The 19,250-nt window shown below is 35.7% G+C and overlaps 3 protein-coding genes across 3 annotated transcripts; 1 reads left to right on the top strand and 2 right to left on the bottom strand.

Annotated features, from left to right (window-relative positions):
* Window positions 1–13,018: 13,018 nt before the first annotated feature.
* Window positions 13,019–14,216, bottom strand: MELLADRAFT_123855 (uncharacterized protein; the record flags this gene model as incomplete). The annotated part of the gene is made up of 7 exons (XM_007418094.1): window positions 13,019–13,091; window positions 13,211–13,269; window positions 13,377–13,396; window positions 13,481–13,508; window positions 13,588–13,635; window positions 13,736–13,939; window positions 14,043–14,216. The coding sequence occupies 7 exons, from the start codon at window positions 14,214–14,216 to the stop codon at window positions 13,019–13,021; spliced, it is 606 nt and encodes a 201-aa protein (XP_007418156.1).
* A 2,130-nt stretch (window positions 14,217–16,346) lies between these two features.
* On the bottom strand, window positions 16,347–17,273 carry MELLADRAFT_76068 (thaumatin-like protein; the record flags this gene model as incomplete). The annotated part of the gene is made up of 3 exons (XM_007418078.1): window positions 16,347–16,722; window positions 16,803–16,927; window positions 17,020–17,273. 3 exons carry the CDS (start codon window positions 17,271–17,273, stop codon window positions 16,544–16,546), a joined length of 558 nt encoding a protein of 185 aa, XP_007418140.1.
* Window positions 17,274–17,998: 725 nt separating this feature from the next.
* On the top strand, window positions 17,999–19,121 carry MELLADRAFT_118503 (uncharacterized protein; the record flags this gene model as incomplete). The annotated part of the gene is made up of 3 exons (XM_007418103.1): window positions 17,999–18,184; window positions 18,252–18,653; window positions 18,774–19,121. 2 exons carry the CDS (start codon window positions 18,098–18,100, stop codon window positions 18,624–18,626), a joined length of 462 nt encoding a protein of 153 aa, XP_007418165.1.
* Window positions 19,122–19,250: the final 129 nt, after the last annotated feature.

The following is a 19,250-nucleotide window of genomic DNA, read 5'->3' as shown; positions in this document are numbered from 1 at the left end:
AGATACAACAATATCACTATACTCAATATTCTTGGTAAAGAATCAAGTAAGATGTGATGAGGAGTTGTGGTATGATAATAAGTTCGTTCTTCTTCCAAAGTGGGAAGAAGAGGAGTTTATATATTCTAGACCTAGGCGTCAACTTGCGGTTGGCGCTTAGGTTTGCTTTTCTTTGAGTTAGGTTTGGGTTAGGTTTATTATTACTGGTTAAGTCATAATAAGGCTTGTTACTTAATTGACTCTTGAAACTGAGCCATGAGTTGTAATTCTTATGGTTTTAGACAAGTTTCATATATTTACATATGTATTACATATATTTACATGTGTGTTTGTTAGTCTGTGGTCCTGTACACAGGGCTCAGGGCTGACATGGCGCATTGCATGGAATTGAGAGAGGACCCTGTTGCTGATAGCAGTCCGTCTTGAAAGAAGGGCGACTGAAGATGGATTAGTGATTTCAAGACAAGATCGGAATTCAGGTGAGTCGACAAGAGATACTGGAAGCTCTTTGTTGATCAAGAGTCGGATGAAACAATCATTCAAGTTGGTTCGGTTGAGTGGGAGCAACTATTTGTTTGTAGTCAGTACAAGTATCAAAATACAAGCAAAATCATATAAAGAACTTACCCTCTCTGATCCCCCGGTGGTGCAAAAGGTAGTGAGTGTTCCCTGGGAGGTGTCAACTGGAGGTTCGATGTGGTGCTTTCGTGATAGGTGCCAGATCATTGATTTAGTGCTGGAACCTTGATCGATAGCTAAAGCAGCATGACAGACTTGAGTTGAAGAGCCGATTGGGTTTGATAAATGCCGGTGTAGAACTTATAACCCAACAAGGGTTATACAGAGCTGGAAGAGGATAATCCACTAATAAAATGACTAGTAGAAGTTGTCTAAGGACTGCTCTTCTAAAACAACACAATCAGAAAGAGCTCTGTTGTATTGAGTACTGATAAGGCACCAGAGAAATATATCTTCACACGTAATTTAACTTCAAAAACACACTTTGTATTACTATCAACACTGCTATAGTGTTATTCCCAATTGATAACTGAAAGAAATAAGCAATATCTGATTGATATTATTCCCAATAAGTCTTTATGACTATAATACTAAAGTAAATTTCTCTTTATAATTGTAATAAAGGGCGTATTTAAGTGACCAGGTACTATTAAAATAAGTTTATGATGATAAACAAAATGATAATGTCGTAAATGATAAAGAAAAAAAGGGGAACAACAGTCCCAAAACCCTCTCAAAGTATATATAACAATGTACTAGAACTTTTACAATGGTCAACAGCCTCCAAGCCAATCAAATCCGCCCAAAATTCCCTAAAAACCCTATGATGACACAATGTAATGATTTTGTTACTAATAAATGATGTAATTTTCACAGCTAAAAGTGATCAATGACGCAATAATATGATGTACAGCACTTCTTATGATGAATACAGGTGATTTTTTCCTTGTAAACTAGCTGAAAACCAATTTTTGAGATTACGAATTTTTTCAGATGTGCTCCAATTTTTGATTACTAAAGTGCATCTTGTAGCCCACGTGTTACTGATCATTTCTGACACCTACATGATCTACTTCTGATGAGTGATGAGTAAGATATTGAGTTGTGAAGTTAAGGTTTTTGGTGTTACATGTGACTTGTGACTGTAAATTTGAGATTCACACCAATTCTTTATTTGCCTTATAACTTTTTACACACACCTCCGTTAATAATGATTTAAAGTTTGTACATTATGTAATCCACTCTTCTGCGTTGAATGAGCCATCTACCAACCTATTCTGACGTCATTTGACATATGTAATTAGCTGAAAACCTCCATTTTCCACGAATTTCACCCATTTTCTTCACTTTTCACAGCTACTACTCTCTTTTTCTTGCTCATGTAATATGACATCATTCTCTATAACCTTAAAAATCCCGGAAAATCCTCTTGGCAACCTTAAATTCCATCACTACCACTATTACACATCAAAACTACACGTGTACCAACACCGAGACAACTTCGAAAAAGTACCTATTTCCCTAATAACTTTTGTTTCTGCTTATCAACCTTGAAGATTAAAATTGTCATAGTATAATATAATGTTGTTCTTTCATATTCTAACCTCATAATACCCATAACTTTATTTTTACTAACCTAAAAACCATTTTCCAGCTTTTATACCTATATTTTCGAATTTTTCTTATGTTTTTCTTTCTTTTCTTTTTGTAATAAGTTTGTAAGTAAACTATAATAATCTTATGTATAATGTGAAATAAAATTGATGTAATGTTGACCTAATGACCAATACATAAGCCTACAAGAGCTTCAATTGATCAAAAACCTCCATTTCGAATTTTCTTTCCTGCTGAATCCTGCTAATAAACTGGTAAACTGGTAATTGTGAATTTTTTAATTGATCCCATAAATTGATCACCACATCCTCCTCTTCTTCCAAACTGCCCCCAGTTTATCAATTAAACACTCCAAATCACTAAATTCTCGAATTTTCCTTTATTTCCAATATGGTCAACACTGTTCCACCTTCTGTAGCTTCACCTTGTGTCCAATGCCGGATGGTAAACTCCTCCTGCCATTATCAAATTAATCCTGCTTGCCAAAGATGCCATAGTCTAGGAATAATATGCTGTAAGTCCAATTTCTTTCTTCTTTTCTTTATAATAAGTTTCAATGTTTTTATTTAATTCTTTACTAATTTTAATTCTTTTCTTTTATTCTTTAATTAATTTTAATAGCCTACCCTGCAGCGCCTTCATCCAACAATTCACCTGTACCTGACTCACCTAACAATAATTATCCTCCACCAAACACGCCTAATACTCCTATTAGAATAAATTTCCTTAATCCTTATAATATTAATTTAAATAACACGCCTTCAGCACCTGATTCCCCTAATCCCTCTATTACTTCATCAATTGAAACCAACTTTACTACATCTGATCCATTTTTCGAAAGATTATATGAACATAACCTGGCGTGGAAAACTGACTATATAACTTATCAGAATTGGCATTCTTGGAGGATCCTGGATGATACAATCAGACAATTCAAAGAAGCAGGCTTTGAAGTTCCAAATATAATTAATAATCACTACCATTTGTTGCGTGCACATTCTATAGCTGAGTATGTTTCAAGAAGGGGTGAAGATGAGTGTCTAACCGTAGCAACTTTTATTCCATTCCTTAATCATGCTGAGCGTGCAAATGCTGCTATTTTATCCCCCTACAGTACTCCTTCTACCAATCCTCCTAATACTGAACCTCCTCTAATTAATTATGTTAATAATAGTCCTCCTGTAATTCCTGCTGTAAATTCTCCTTATACTGATTATAATTATTCTGAATATACTCCTACTATTTATGAACTTCCAAGCTGGCTTGATCCACGCCTTTTTCCTTCTTCTCCTTAAATTCTATATCTTTTAACTTGTACATTTTTTAATTTTCTTTTTAAACTTTGATTATAATTATTATACTGATAACTAGTGAAACATATCCTTATTTTTCTTTTTAAATATTATCTTATATTTTTATACTGGTCTTTTAATTCTTTTAATCTTTTATATATATTTTTATCTTTTGAAATTAATAATATTATTAGTGTTAATTTATATTTATAATTGCGCCTCTTCCTCTTCAATGCCCACCTCCTCTTCTTCTGCTAATATTGCCACACCCCTAGGATAAAATCTTTTAACATGTTCAGCAGCATATTTTCGTGATAATTGAGTCCCATCCAACTCTTCTAAAATATAAGCACCTCCCATATGTTGTTCAACTACCTTATAAGGCCCATTCCATCTATTTTTAAATAATTTTCCCCATTGAAATTCTAAACTTTTGTTATAAGTTAATACCAAAGTTCCTTTCTTTAATGGATTTCTTAATCTATGCGCATTTTTCTTGTCCCAATAAATAATTCCATCTACTCTTGCCTTCATCATCTTTTCATAAGCTTTCTTAATTAATTCTTCTCTTCCCAATAATTGTTCCATTCTTGCTTTTAGCAAATCTTCTCCAGTATAAATAATATCCCAATCAATACCTAAAAATGTCCCAGCTTCCAAATCCACAGGTAAAATTGCTAATTGATTAAATAACATCTCATAAGGAGATAATCCAGTGGTTCTTTTCGTGGAAATTCTATCTGCAAATAATACTTGAAATACCCCTACATGTTGAGGAATTTCATCTTGCAATATCCACATCATCTGAGCTTGATATACAGCTACTGAATTAGTTGCTCCTTGAGGTAATTTAGTTAATTGTAACCTTCCTAAAGGGGTTTCAAAAGTTGTTAAAGGACGTGAAAATGCTGCTAATTCCCTTTCATCATAACCTCCCATAATATCACCAAGTCCATAACAAGCTCTTCCAGCAAAGGATTCCACGAAATCTTCAGGAGCAGGTGGTACTCCAGAGTCCTTAATTGTTACTCTATTTAATACTTGTAAATCATGTACTACCCTTAATTTTCCATCACCTTTAAGTACACAAAATACAGGACTAGTATAACTTGACGTGGATTGTTCATAAAGACCTGTTCTTATTCTTTGTCTAACTAATTCAATGAAATCATTCCTTATTGCTACAGGTATAGGAATAGGTCTAGTTTGCCAAGGCTCATGTTCCACCACGGGTATTGCATAAGGTTGTCCATATGAATGCTTTAATAAACCTCTTTCTTCTTCACAATAAGCTATTGCTGCCTCCCTTAATACTAATATCAATAAGAATAATGTCCATTCCTCCTCACTTAACCATTCTGCAGGACCAAAGTTACATTGCTTAAGTCTTTCCACCGTGGTTTTCTCAGTTTCTTTGAAGACTGGAGGATTTTTAATTAAAGGAGTAATATAAGGATCCCTTGATAAAGGTGGTCTTTGTAAAGGAAGATTTAAATACTGTGGCATTGGCGCATTAACAGGTTTAACCTTCTTGTCTACAGTCTTATATTTAGTACTATAACTCCTTAAATCCTTGAGTTCACGCCCTCTCCCAAATATTTCTTGATCTTCCAAGCACATAATTAAGCTTAATTCATTTATTAAATCATAATCCACGCTTTCCTTCTCAAATTGCAACCCAAATACTTCTTCTTCATCATCTTCATCTTCAACTATATCATAATCAATACCCAAACATAAATCATGTGCTGCATAACCTTGCCTTTCTTCAATTTCCACATTTAATTCCCTTTCCCAATTTCCTTTATCAGATTCACATAACCTCAGCGCTTGTTGTTTATCGCATGTCCTATCTTTTAATGTCATCATTTCCCCTAAGTCCTTCTGAGATCCAATTGAACAGCATAATCAAATAAGAAAGATCTTCCCAATATTATTGGAGTTTGACTCTCCTCAGTTACGTAGAATTGAACCAAGCCTTCAATATTCCTTCCAATTCTAACTTTAACTTTCTCAGCAATTCCACATAAAACAGTCTTCTGTCCGCCAATTCCTCTTACTGCTCCTTTAATATTAACCATAGTTTGAACAGGTAACAATTGCATAAACTTCTGAGGAATTATACTAATTTGAGATCCTGAATCAACCAATGCTTTCAATTTAATTTTACCAATTGTAATAGTAACATATCCCAAAGGCGTGGAATATAAAGGTGACTGAGGTAAATTAAATTCCAGAGATGAATTACTTTCAGAATCAAATTCAAAGTCAGATAAAGCTGTACTGTTAACTGCTGAAGCCATTGTTTCTTGATTCATATTTAATCTTCTCTTTGAAACCCACTTCTTAACTTCTTCAGATACCACAGGAGAAATGGCGCATAATTCTTTAACTTGAGTATCAATAACACTCTTCATTAACTTCTGAACCACATCTGTTACAACTCTTGGATTATCTGCAAAGACTGGTCTTTCCAATTTATTCCTCTGTTCCCTGTGTCCTGGCATTATATAAGAAGGTCTAATTGTTTTATTTGAGCCTTCCTTAATATTTCTGTTATCATCATCAGCGTGAATTCTTCTTAAACTTTCCTCCATTTCATTTATTCCAGCTTCTTCAATATTATTTTCTATATCTAAATCCATACCATCATCAATATCCTCAGCTTCTTCATTAATAGTAACCTTCTTCTTCTTCTTAGGTTCAGCTTGAGTTACAGTCTTTCCACTACGTGTATTTGCTGTAATATCATATATTTTAGTTCCTCCTCCTCCCAATAATTCATTCCCATGACTTCTTAATATTTCAGGCATTCTCCAATCCCCTTCAAGAATACCACAACTTGTTTTAAGCTCTTGAATTTTATCTTTCCCGTCATTTTTAGTAATAATAGCTGTAGGAGTTACAGGTGGTACTACAGGTGTATTAACATGTACAGCTGGAGTTGTTACACGTTGTTGTTGTATATTTTGACGTGTAGCATCATTGGCTTGCTGTTCAGAATATCTAATAACTTGCTGCCTAATTCCATCTTCCCCTTGCTTAAACATTCTTACATTTCCTGAAGGTAAGAAGAAACCATCCATCCTATCTTGCAATAATCCAGCTTGCTTATCTTGAATTACCCATCTACATCTTCCTACAGTATGTCCTTCAGTATTACAATACACGCAAAAGACAGTACTTCCTTGATTTCCATTTGGAGGTGGTGGAGGTTGATAAGTATTTTGATTATTTGTATATGGATTTTGAGGATTATAAGGTCTATTAGCATTGTTATTATTATAAGGCCTGCTATAATTAGGCTGTTGTCTTTTATGATTCTGAGCTGGAAAATTACGTGGCTGATTATTAAAATTGTTATTATTATTATAAGGTTGATTAACTCTTTGATAATTTGACGGATTCTGTTGATGTTGAGCTCTAAAAGGTTCAGCCTGTTGATGAATTTGAGTTTGTAAAGAATTTGAAACAGGAAGATAAGGATGTAATGCATTTACAGGTGGTAATAATAATGGAGCCTGCACGTGATTTATATGTAAATTTCCCAAGTCACTACATAAAACCTCCATTTGCTGTGTGGCTTTTGCTTGCATTCCTCCTATTTTAGCAACTTTATTACTAGTATCCTTTTGAATTACTTCACTTCTAACACCAGCAATTTCATTCTTAATTGCAAACTTCTCTTCTCCAATATCCTCAAAGATTAATAAGGCTTCTTCTTCAATATAATGATCCACAACCTTCTTTAATTTATTTAAATTAGGTAACCTATATCTTCCACTATCCACCTTCTTCATTAACTTCTTTCTAATCATTCTTTTCTTGAATTTCTTTTGAAGTTCATCAGAGAAAGCATCATAGAAATGGCGTGCAACTTCTTCATCATTTGAATCAATATAATCATGTCTTGTTAAATATTGATGAATTTTGTCGAAATTAATTCTAAATGTTTGATATTCAGCTTTATTTGTAACACCACCAGTCCTAGCAGTTCTCTCTGATAGAGTTCTTAAATGATCAATTGAATATCTTGGTTGCTCCGTGGTAGTTTGATATCTTTCAATTAATTGTTCCTTAACTTTCTTCCAACTCCATTCACCAGTTCCCCATCCATCCATTTCACGTATTTCCTCCTTCAATTCTTCTCCAACCACAAAGCTAGTAACTTGTCTAACCATATCAAGTTCTGAGGCGCCATTTGCTTCAGCTTGACTATGATAATTAATAATAAACTTCTTAACATTCCTTCCCACTTCAAATCTAATACTTGAATCAGTATTATCAATTCTACGTGGTTTAATATGACTTCTAGCCTCCTCATTCCTTTCTTCACTACTAACATCTCCATTACTAGTTGAATCATCATCTGAAGAACTTGAAGAACTTGAATAATCTCCTCCATCATCTTCTTTAATAATTTTCTTAATAACTTTCTTGCCTTTACTCTTTTTCACGACTTTTACCACTTCTTTTTCCTTCTCCTTCTTTTCTCTTTCTTCCTTAATTCTATTATTAGTAATAATGTCTGCCACTTCTTTTTCTCTTTGTAAATAATATTGTTGTTGATTATAAAATTGTTGCTGCCAATCCACGTCCTCCTCATGATCAGAGGGTAATAATGGTTCTTGTTCCCTGAATCCAGTAAAAGCTGAAGGTGGAATTGGATCCTCAGAAGCAGGTTGTTCTTCACGTTGTTTTCCATGAATAGTTGATCCAGAGGAAGGTCCTGGAGGTGGTGGTGGTGGTAATATATTAATAGAAGTAGAAGCATCTGGAATATAAACTCTACTTCCTGAAATTCGTGGAGTTCTTTTATAATGAGATGTTGGTGGTAATTCTAATTCCTCATCTCCATCATCCGCCAGATCTTGATTATGCATTTGAATAACTGAAGACATAGCTTCTTTATATAATAAATTCTTTAAATAAGAACTAATTTTGATATATTTTTAAATGAAAATGAAAGATAATGTTTATGATTGATTTGAATAATTTTAATTTTAAATATCTTCTGTTGATATCCACGTGGATAATTTTTGTTGAATCTTGATGTAATATAATATAATTTGATTGTTGATAATGATTAAAAGAGAAATTGATTTGATTATAAGCTAATTTTAATTTGTCAAGCCCGGGCAGAGTCACCAATATGTAGAACTTATAACCCAACAAGGGTTATACAGAGCTGGAAGAGGATAATCCACTAATAAAATGACTAGTAGAAGTTGTCTAAGGACTGCTCTTCTAAAACAACACAATCAGAAAGAGCTCTGTTGTATTGAGTACTGATAAGGCACCAGAGAAATATATCTTCACACGTAATTTAACTTCAAAAACACACTTTGTATTACTATCAACACTGCTATAGTGTTATTCCCAATTGATAACTGAAAGAAATAAGCAATATCTGATTGATATTATTCCCAATAAGTCTTTATGACTATAATACTAAAGTAAATTTCTCTTTATAATTGTAATAAAGGGTGTATTTAAGTGACCAGGTACTATTAAAATAAGTTTATGATGATAAACAAAATGATAATGACGTAAATGATAAAGAAAAAAAGGGGAACAACAGTCCCAAAACCCTCTCAAAGTATATATAACAATGTACTAGAACTTTTACAATGGTCAACAGCCTCCAAGCCAATCAAATCCGCCCAAAATTCCCTAAAAACCCTATGATGACACAATGTAATGATTTTGTTACTAATAAATGATGTAATTTTCACAGCTAAAAGTGATCAATGACGCAATAATATGATGTACAGCACTTCTTATGATGAATACAGGTGATTTTTTCCTTGTAAACTAGCTGAAAACCAATTTTTGAGATTACGAATTTTTTCAGATGTGCTCCAATTTTTGATTACTAAAGTGCATCTTGTAGCCCACGTGTTACTGATCATTTCTGACACCTACATGATCTACTTCTGATGAGTGATGAGTAAGATATTGAGTTGTGAAGTTAAGGTTTTTGGTGTTACATGTGACTTGTGACTGTAAATTTGAGATTCACACCAATTCTTTATTTGCCTTATAACTTTTTACACACACCTCCGTTAATAATGATTTAAAGTTTGTACATTATGTAATCCACTCTTCTGCGTTGAATGAGCCATCTACCAACCTATTCTGACGTCATTTGACATATGTAATTAGCTGAAAACCTCCATTTTCCACGAATTTCACCCATTTTCTTCACTTTTCACAGCTACTACTCTCTTTTTCTTGCTCATGTAATATGACATCATTCTCTATAACCTTAAAAATCCCGGAAAATCCTCTTGGCAACCTTAAATTCCATCACTACCACTATTACACATCAAAACTACACGTGTACCTTTTGTTTACCAACTTCGAAAAAGTACCTTTTCCCTAATAACTTTTGTTTCTGCTTATCAACCTTGAAGATTAAAATTGTCATAGTATAATATAATGTTGTTCTTTCATATTCTAACCTCATAATACCCATAACTTTATTTTTACTAACCTAAAAACCATTTTCCAACTTTTATACCTATATTTTCGAATTTTTCTTATGTTTTTCTTTCTTTTCTTTTTGTAATAAGTTTGTAAGTAAACTATAATAATCTTATGTATAATGTGAAATAAAATTGATGTAATGTTGACCTAATGACCAATACATAAGCCTACAAGAGCTTCAATTGATCAAAAACCTCCATTTCGAATTTTGCTTTCCTGCTGAATCCTGCTAATAAACTGGTAAACTGGTAATTGTGAATTTTTTAATTGATCCCATAAATTGATCACCACACCGGTCAATAAAGCCCTCATTAGCTTGGCAGATGTTCTTGATGATACCATCATCAAGACTGGTCTTGAAGTACTTCCAAACCCATGAGGTTCGGGCGATAGTGGTTGATTCAGTGCGGCCGGTGTAGAACTCCTACGCAGTGTAGCGTAGGCTGAGCCGGGGAGGGGAAGATTCACCACTCGTGAGAGCCGATGAAACTACAGGCGCTGTGAAGCTGCCCTCGTCCTTCAAAAATGATTTCGAAATTCAAGATGAGGCTTCTCTACTTTGCACTTCTTCGTCTTTTAAATTTTCCCAAAACCTAGTTTACACCACGTGGTTGGATGCGCAGCGTTTGGCAGAGTCTAACGGTACTACACACGACTCTACACAAAATTGTAGTGCTGAGATATGTAAATTGGAGTAGTAAAGAGGGGGGAAGATAGGTTTTATTGACGGTGGGGTTTTATCCGGTGGTTTGAGTACTCGGACTCAGGGCCAAATTTCGATTTCAAAAGTAGTAAAATATAATAATTAAATAAAATAAGACTCTTTATAAAATATAAGACTCTAGACACCAATAACCGAGCTCAGCAAGATAACAAACAATAATTGGACTCAATAACACTCAACAACAAATGATAATAACAAGTGAAGTAAACTCTTTCTTTGTCTCTGTTATCAAAGAAAATCTAACTAACACAACAAAAAAAACTAATTGATTTACTGCAGTACTTCTAAAGGAAACTAACAACGGACTCGATCATAAAAACACTAGCCATTTACTCGATGACACACTTTATTATAACACACACAAAAAAACAAATCCGGACACACACATTCATCAACAGATGGATTGATTCCTTTTTCTCCTCTCAAGTGAAGCCCTCTTTATACCTTTCCTCAATCCCAAAAACTCGATCATTCACATCTCAACCCCAACCTGTTTTTACTCCAACCGATCATTCTCCAAGTTGTTTTATCATTCATGTTAATATGTAAGTACCTTTCAATTCTTCTCTTATTTGTTTTCTTACATTGTTCATCTTCTAAGATTGATTTCTATCTAATTTCGATCTCCAGCTCTGATTTCCATCTTCAACTATCTCATTATAGGGATTGTCCCCCAAAATCGAACCTCTTATCAATACCATCTTCAACATACTCTATCCAATTTCGATCTCGAGACCTGATCTTAATCTAGTTTAGCTTTGGACATCAACCTCAAAAATCGAACTTCCTATCATCTTCTAATTTCGATTTTGATCTTTGATGAAGATATGATTCAAGTATGAACTAAGGTGAGTCTTGTATTCATCTTCTAAAGACTGTGGCTCCATTCAAATCGATCCCAGCCTCTTTCTAACCACCACCTTCAAAATTTCTCCTCAAACTTTCATCTCTGATTTGTTTTGATCTTTCACATCCCACTAACGCTTTCTAATTGTTTTGTCTAGGTATATACCCCAAAATCAATCCTCATGTTCAGTTAATCATTTCGATCTCAGCCTTTGAATTTGATAACTCTTCTATGTATGTTATTTCTTTTTCCTCTAGTTTTGGATGGTTGCTGACTGCCTTTAACTTATTTGTACATATTGTAGAGTTTGTTTCTAAGCTATTAGCCCGGATCGATCATCCTAATCTCCTTCAGGTGAGGTTCACTTTGATATCACATTCCTATCAACCAATTCTGAATTGCTTCCAGCCTATTACCACCTTCAGACAGTCCTGTTCACTTGTTTTATTGTTATTTTGTTATTGATTCCTGATCAAGCTCTGTTCTAGGATCTAGTTAACTATTGATATCTTGAATTTATTGACTCTTGGTCTATTATGTTTCCTCCTATTGGCTTCTTTTATTTAGTTGTAAGTTAGAATATTGAAATGAATGTACATGTCTTGATGAAAAAGTAATCAGAACAAATATGAGAGTGTTGAATAAAGAGTCTGAGAGACAAGATCCCTGGATAATTCAGAAAGTCTCAGGTGTAGTCCTTAAAAGAGATTTAGACTGTAGATGTTTTGTAAGATTATAAATTGAACCCTTCTGACATTTTGATTTCCACACCGGATTCAGCCATTGATATCGAATCCAAAGGTTCAATGCTGGAAGCAGTTGAAGACATGAGGGGTGAGGCAGGAGCAGAAGCTGTACTGGGGTCTTTGGTGGTATGGATATCACGAGGCTTGGCCATTGTGCGTCTGGGAGGCATGGCGATGAGGGCTTGGTGGAATGCTGACTCAGCAGTTTAAGATTTGGGAATGCCGAGCAAAAGCCTCGGCCACTTCGGCCACTTCGGCCGGCCTCCCCTGGTCGAGGCTTTTGCTTGTATCATCATTAGGTTTCAGCAGCCTCGGCCAAAGCCCTGCCTAAGGAGCCAGAGAGCTCGGGCATGTCGGGTTTCCCGGGGCCGAGGCCGGGTCGCAGCCTTAGTCCAGGACCCTCATGAGCAGATCTCCTCATGAGAGATTGAGAATAATCAGATGAAGCCCAGTCCGAGAGGCTGAAATTCATAAGTTAAATCACCAACAAGGACACGCCTAGTGACATCCATATCCCCTTCACTTGATGAGGCACTTCAAGCAATGCACTAAAATATCATTTTCATTGTTGTCGAGTATCTAAATTGATTGAAAACGTCCATAAAGGCGTCAAGGACACCTTGATCCACAAGAATCTGGTAAAATGCAAACAAGGCATTACAAAATTCACATTTCCATTTACAAAAGACACACTCCATGTGCATTGTAAATTCACAATCATTTCACCAGGAAACAAAAAGGAAACAAAGAGTTAACATGCTTCATGAGAATGTAAAGAGAAAAAAATCTAATCTTGATGAAGGTAAGAGACCATTTTTTTCCCTTTGTTTTGTTTATCAAGTTCGATATTTTTCTTTAATCTTTACAAAAATAACAGATTCGAGAATTGAAGATCATACATATATCAGTAATTGGGCTTTATTTCAAACCCACTCAAATGTCCTACAATTATGGAATAGTATAGGAGAATCGAGCTTACTTCTTTTTTTCCTCGTCAAGCTTTTGTCTTCTATCTGCTTTACCTTGAGCAAAATCGATCTGTTAACCGAAATACATAGTTAGGAAAGTAAGTTCTTTGTGAGTATGTTGATAGAGCACCAAGCATTTTGAGGATCGTATGGGTAATTTGATTCGAAGACACTTACAGCCAAGTATGTCTGTTGACCTGGTCACAGTGGCACGAAGAGAAATCAAAATATCAACTATTGTTTACAAACTTCGAGCCTGATGACATTTAACGATCACCTACCGATTAATTTTAATACTTTGTTGGCAATCTACCAATGACAGAACAATAGATATCTCAGTGTTTGTAATTGTCTTTCAAAAAAAATGTAATGATTTCTGAAGATTTACCAATCCTACAAAAAGCTCATCATGTTTCTTTGGGTCTTTAGCTGCTTTCTGTAAACATCACACAAAACATTATATCAGTAAGCAAATGGTACAAAGGTCTAAGTAAGAACAACATCTTATGACAAAAAAAAATCAAAACTAAACCCACATTGAGTGCCGGTACAAATCCAGAGTTTTCATTCTCACTTGCAGCCCTAGCCATGATCTTCAATTGTTTTAAATCATTCTGAGAAATAGATTTCAATCGATCTGTTGGTCCGATTTCTAAATCTGATGATAAACTGAGGCCAAATGGTTCCATAAAGACTTTGATAGATTTTTCAAGTGAATCTCCAGCAATTCCATCGGATATCTGAAGTTCATGAGTATTTTAAAGTGTATAAATCAGAATCAAAACTATTTCTACACCATTCTATCTTTCAAAATCGTTTACATAATCTTTTTTTACAACTTACTTGGAAATCTTCATATGGTTTAGGAACAAATCCCCCACCACTATTGTTTCTCCTGGTAAGCTCATGATTGCCTGAAATCTCTTGTGTAAATGTACTAGGGATTCCCAAGGACCATACTTGTGAAACTATGAAACTAGTCAAGAAGAAAATACGTCCAGCGCAAAAATGTGACATTCTTATGATGTGAATTGAAATGAACCGCTTTTCAAAAGCAGACGAACACAACAGGAAATTGCAATATGGGAAATGTGAAAATGACTAGGGTTATCAGTGAATGTTGATCGGATGAAGAAGGGAAGATATAGTATGGTGAACAAGCAAATTTAATGCTTGTGGGTGTTGATTAGAAATAACCTCGCCACCTAAGGCTATATATATGGAAGCTGAGCCATGCAGTGCAGTGATTCACTGATTGAGACAGCTTGGGTTAAGCCAAAAAACCTTCCAGGCGTAACATGCTCACATGCGGTGATTGGCAAGGTGTGGTAAGGTTACTTGACTACGTTCAACGTGATTCGCTTTGCTCTTACACACTTATTCCGTACGGCTCTGAATTTTGACTTCCTGAAGGATCGGTTCCTCAATTCGATGAAACTTTTCAACGCCTTCTGAAGTGAAAAGTTTTGCGTGGAAGCCTCTGCCCGATACTCAAGTGATGAATGAAAAAACCTGGATACGCCTTCTACCAGCCCGAAGATCCACGAAGCCCTTAACAGATTACGGCCGAAGATCTTTTCGCTTATACCAAGCCAGCCAAGAAGAAGCCGTTCATCCTACCAAACACGACATCTCCGTTCCTACGACAGCTAGAATCTAAAGAACACCACCCCCAGAAAACACGACAACGATCAAATATCCGATATGTACCTATCTTTCAACCTTCAACATTCCTGAATCCTTTCAAACTAGGCTAACTCTATTTTCCTCAAAAATCACAAAATGAATCAAGAGATCACAAGGTGCTCATCATTACATGCCAGATCTCGACTAAGACTATCCATCCCAAGTATCCACTTTTTTGTGTTACAAGCTTTCAGTGGCAGGCACTGTACCTGCCATATGAGAACCGATTGGTGTATTCATAGCCAAAAGCAGGCGGATAAGAGATAATGTTAACTATCATGACTAAGCAGACCTGACAAGTGTCGGTTTTGTGTACGAAGCGGTCTTCAAAAATTACCAACTCCACATTTACAACTTATCATCAAAAGATTAGTTTTAACTTAATATAATTCAACATTGGCCAGGGCGACCACAGGGCGGTGCTGGTGCTTTATAATATGATGAAGGACTGATGTTAATTGGTTTGGTTTGGTAGGATGGAAAATCAAAAAGTAGCATTCCGATCGATCAGCAAATTTGGCTTGACTGTGACAGACTGCTTAGTGAAAATTTTGAAAGTCATACTCACAACTCTTTGGTGTCTCGTTTCACGATTTGGTGAGAGTCACTTAATTGATCATCGTACCGAACCCGTTGGATTCGGAATCACCATCCCATCAGAGATCAATCTTAAGAGAAAATTCATAGGATGACTTCAAAACTGTGCTCACGTTATGTCCTTCTGGACGGGAAAAGCACATACTGCGCCTATAGAAATTGATAAAGACATATTAATATGAAGGAAGGTGTAGATAGGTGGGAAAAGATAGCAAGTTCACTAACCTGCCAAAACAGCAACAAGAAGAGTCTTGAAGAAAATCATCGAGAGTGATTATTGGTAGAGGAATAATGGTGGTTGTGGTGTTCAATAGGTAGGTAAATGTCTCTGTGAAGGTCAGAAGCCCAACTGGCTCTACCTCGGGAGCTTTTATAGCTATTTCGGTGATATGTGAAACACGAAAAATCGAATGTGATGGAAGCCAAATCACCAATCCATGGTGCTTTTCAATTGAACCGCCTGCAAGACGTCATAAGGATTGAGCAGGAATGAGCGCTGTGCACATCGCTTAAAGTGTTCTTCATTCCGATGAGAGTGTACCTGATCCTTTGGATTGCAATTCGAAACCAGTGACTACACAAAAAGGTCAAAAGACCCTTCTCAATTAAGCTTAAGCATGAGCCAACTGGGAGGGAGTTTGTTAAGTTCGAACTGGAACCCCTCTTCCGACGCGGCTACGTGACACGTCTTCGAGAGCGGACGTGGCCGCGTCGGAAGAAGGGCAGCTTTACTGCTCGATAGAGCATAGCTGGAACCGGATAAGCTTTAAGTGCATCTGCCGCTCGGTCGGTGAAGAGTCAGCTTAACTGTTGAGATGGACTTGGGATTACCAAAAAGACCACTCGTCTCCACATATATTTTTTCAACACTAGGAAACTCGAATTTCTCTGAGCAAATCAACCAAAATCATCCTAAAACAATGGCACTGGCAGAAAAACATTGAGATGGAAAAAACAGGCAATACATAGGTTGACATGATGGCTTCAATTGATTTCACAAAAAGAAAAAAAGAAAAAGAAACACGACGTTTAGAAAACTTTTGGATTTTTGTTTGATTTTTTCAACCACAGAAATGATGTTTATAAGTACCACCTTGAGCCGAATTTCTTATAGCAACAAAATCATTTGGATTTTGAAAAGCTTGATTTTTAGGACAATTTCCATTTGAACAATAAACTTGTTGACCATCTGGACCTGTAAGTCTAGTAGGAATATTAATTTGACCACCAACATAAGAAACTAAAAAAAAACACTCATACATATTAGTTATATGAATGAAGAATTTTTGAAATGTAAGTCAAAAGAAACAAAAAACTTACGATCCCAATAAATTCTACCATCAGTTCCTAAACCATATTCAGAAAGAAGAGCATGAGAAGTGATCCCAGCGTCATTACAAACCAAACCACCATTACAAGCACCAGTTTGACAATTCCCACCAGATCTGAATGAACAAACAAAAAGTAGATAAAAGAAACATAAACCAAGACACATCAGTTAATGAATTTCCGAAACCTAAGACAATCAAACTTAAACCCATTACAACCAGTTCTTCCCCAAGCACGAATTCCTAATTGACGATCTGCTACACCGAAATCAGCAGATTGACCTGAATTAAGTTGTCGACCAAACGAAACCGATCTATCAGGTTGTCCATTCGGAGCTTTTCCTACAGCTGCCCAAACTGTATAAGGACAACTATTTTGAAAATGAATTGTATAAGCCAAAAGACTAGTTGATAGATATGCAAAAGTCACGAGACGTAAGATCAAAGAGGAGATGGTCATCATTTTTCTAGAATTAGATTTTAAGGAATGATGAGGGAACTGGTGATGATTAAGGGGAATTGGGATGAAGACTTTTTATATTCAAGAATCGAAAGTCAGATCACTCATGAAGAAGCTGGTGACTGATCGATTTGCACTCTTGCCGAGCAGGTGGCTTTGATCGAACACATCAAGCACGAGCAAACTGCACACAGCAAACAGCACACAGCCCGCCTGAGTCATATTACCAAAGCACATTAGCCAACTTCACCTCTCTCTGTACACCTAACTATTCGAAACAATGATCATTGATCCCAGCCACAAAGTTCTCTTAAACGCCCATTTTCCTGATGACATCTTTATTTTCCTTTACCCGCCACTTTGTTGTAAACCAATACGGCTTTTCCATGAGACAAGCTAAGATCTTTCTATTTGTTGAATTCATGATGACATCATGAAGCCGAAGTTGCAGTTAATCGAATTCATTCCTGCTTACTTCTTGGAACTAGTCCCATGAGTTAAGCCTATATATCAGCATATATTAGTGCGTTTGCTGTGAGCTGTGGCTGTGATGAAGATCTTAGAAATGTGATTCGATCGTTTTGATCCAAGCGTTTGATGCATTTAGCCTTAGTGAGTTTGATTTGCATTTCATTCGGCTGAGTGAAGCTTGATTACATTTAGGATGAGAAAAACCGTTTGTCTAGTGATATTAAAAGACTATATAACCAAGCCTGGTAAAGCTCACTATATATAAATTTCCTAAAACCACACATCAAAGCTTTCCTTTACAACCTTCACCATCATCATAAAATCTTATTACTTTATCCTTCTTTGAACTTGTCGAGATGGTATCATCACGTATCTCAAACTTCACCTTATTAGCAGTCGCGATATTTTTCACCGCTGTTTCCGCAAGTAGTCATAAGATCACTGTAAGTTTAAGCCATAAACATCACCAGATCTATATTCTTACCACTCACTCTTATGATCATCAATCAGCTCGTCAACAATTGTGGTACAGCCACGAAGATGCAACTTCCAGGACGTGGAAACTTTGGCGCAGGTACATATACCTTTGACGGTGATATCCGAGGAGGGATTGCACAAGCCTGTGGTGATTTAAATGGAATCGGATGTCATTCGATTGAATTTACACTAGTAGATGGTGTTACTTCTGCAGACATGACACTTATTCCTCCTCATAAGTTTGATCATCCTGCAAAATTCACTCTTAGAGCTTCTTCAGGTACTCAGAGTGCTTCTTGTCAAAATTCAAACTGTGGTCCGAAAAATGCTTTTTATAAGTTTGATGATTATTCTGCTCAACGTCAAGTTACTGGTCCTGGTTCTAGTATCTCTATGCAATTCTGTTAAATCCTTTTTGACCTAGGTCTTTTTATGGTATGTTCTTATTTTTGTTCTATTTCATTGATTGATTGAAAACATATAGGATCAGGATCACTAACGATGTATTACGATTCCTCAATCTTTTCTTCTTACTCTTTTCAAAAAAAATCAAAGACTTCATGATACAAAAAATCGAATTGTAACTTTTCCATTTCTCTTTCCTCATCTTTTTCCAATCAAATCAAACCAAAATGACTATTCATGACTCGCTTTTTGAACCATTGGAACCGTTTTGTCTTCTTTCCAAATTCAAGTTTGTTCAATGATTTTTCAAAAAGAAAACAGTGTAACATATCGATCCGGTTTTTCTTCTTTTTGGAGACTTTGACTTATATTTGTGCAAAGAAAAACTTGTAGCATAAAGATTCAACTTTGGGTACGATCGACCAAAGTGTATTGAATTCAGATAGTTTCTTTCTTAAATTCTTTTCAATTGATCACCGAAAAATTGTTGAGACACCCATTCGAATATAAGAAATTGAGAATAAAAAGATTGTAAGGAAGGTAAATGAGACCTTCTCAGGTTCTTGAACTTCCTGATGATTGTAAATGACCTAACCAAACAATCTGAACTCTCCTTGAAGTTCAAAA

The sequence above is a fragment of the Melampsora larici-populina genome (genome assembly GCF_000204055.1).
Source record: "Melampsora larici-populina 98AG31 unplaced genomic scaffold MELLAscaffold_84, whole genome shotgun sequence".
Lineage (NCBI taxonomy): Eukaryota > Fungi > Basidiomycota > Pucciniomycetes > Pucciniales > Melampsoraceae > Melampsora > Melampsora laricis-populina.
Note: the sequence above shows the minus strand (reverse complement) of the source record. Positions and strands in the feature narration are given on the sequence as shown.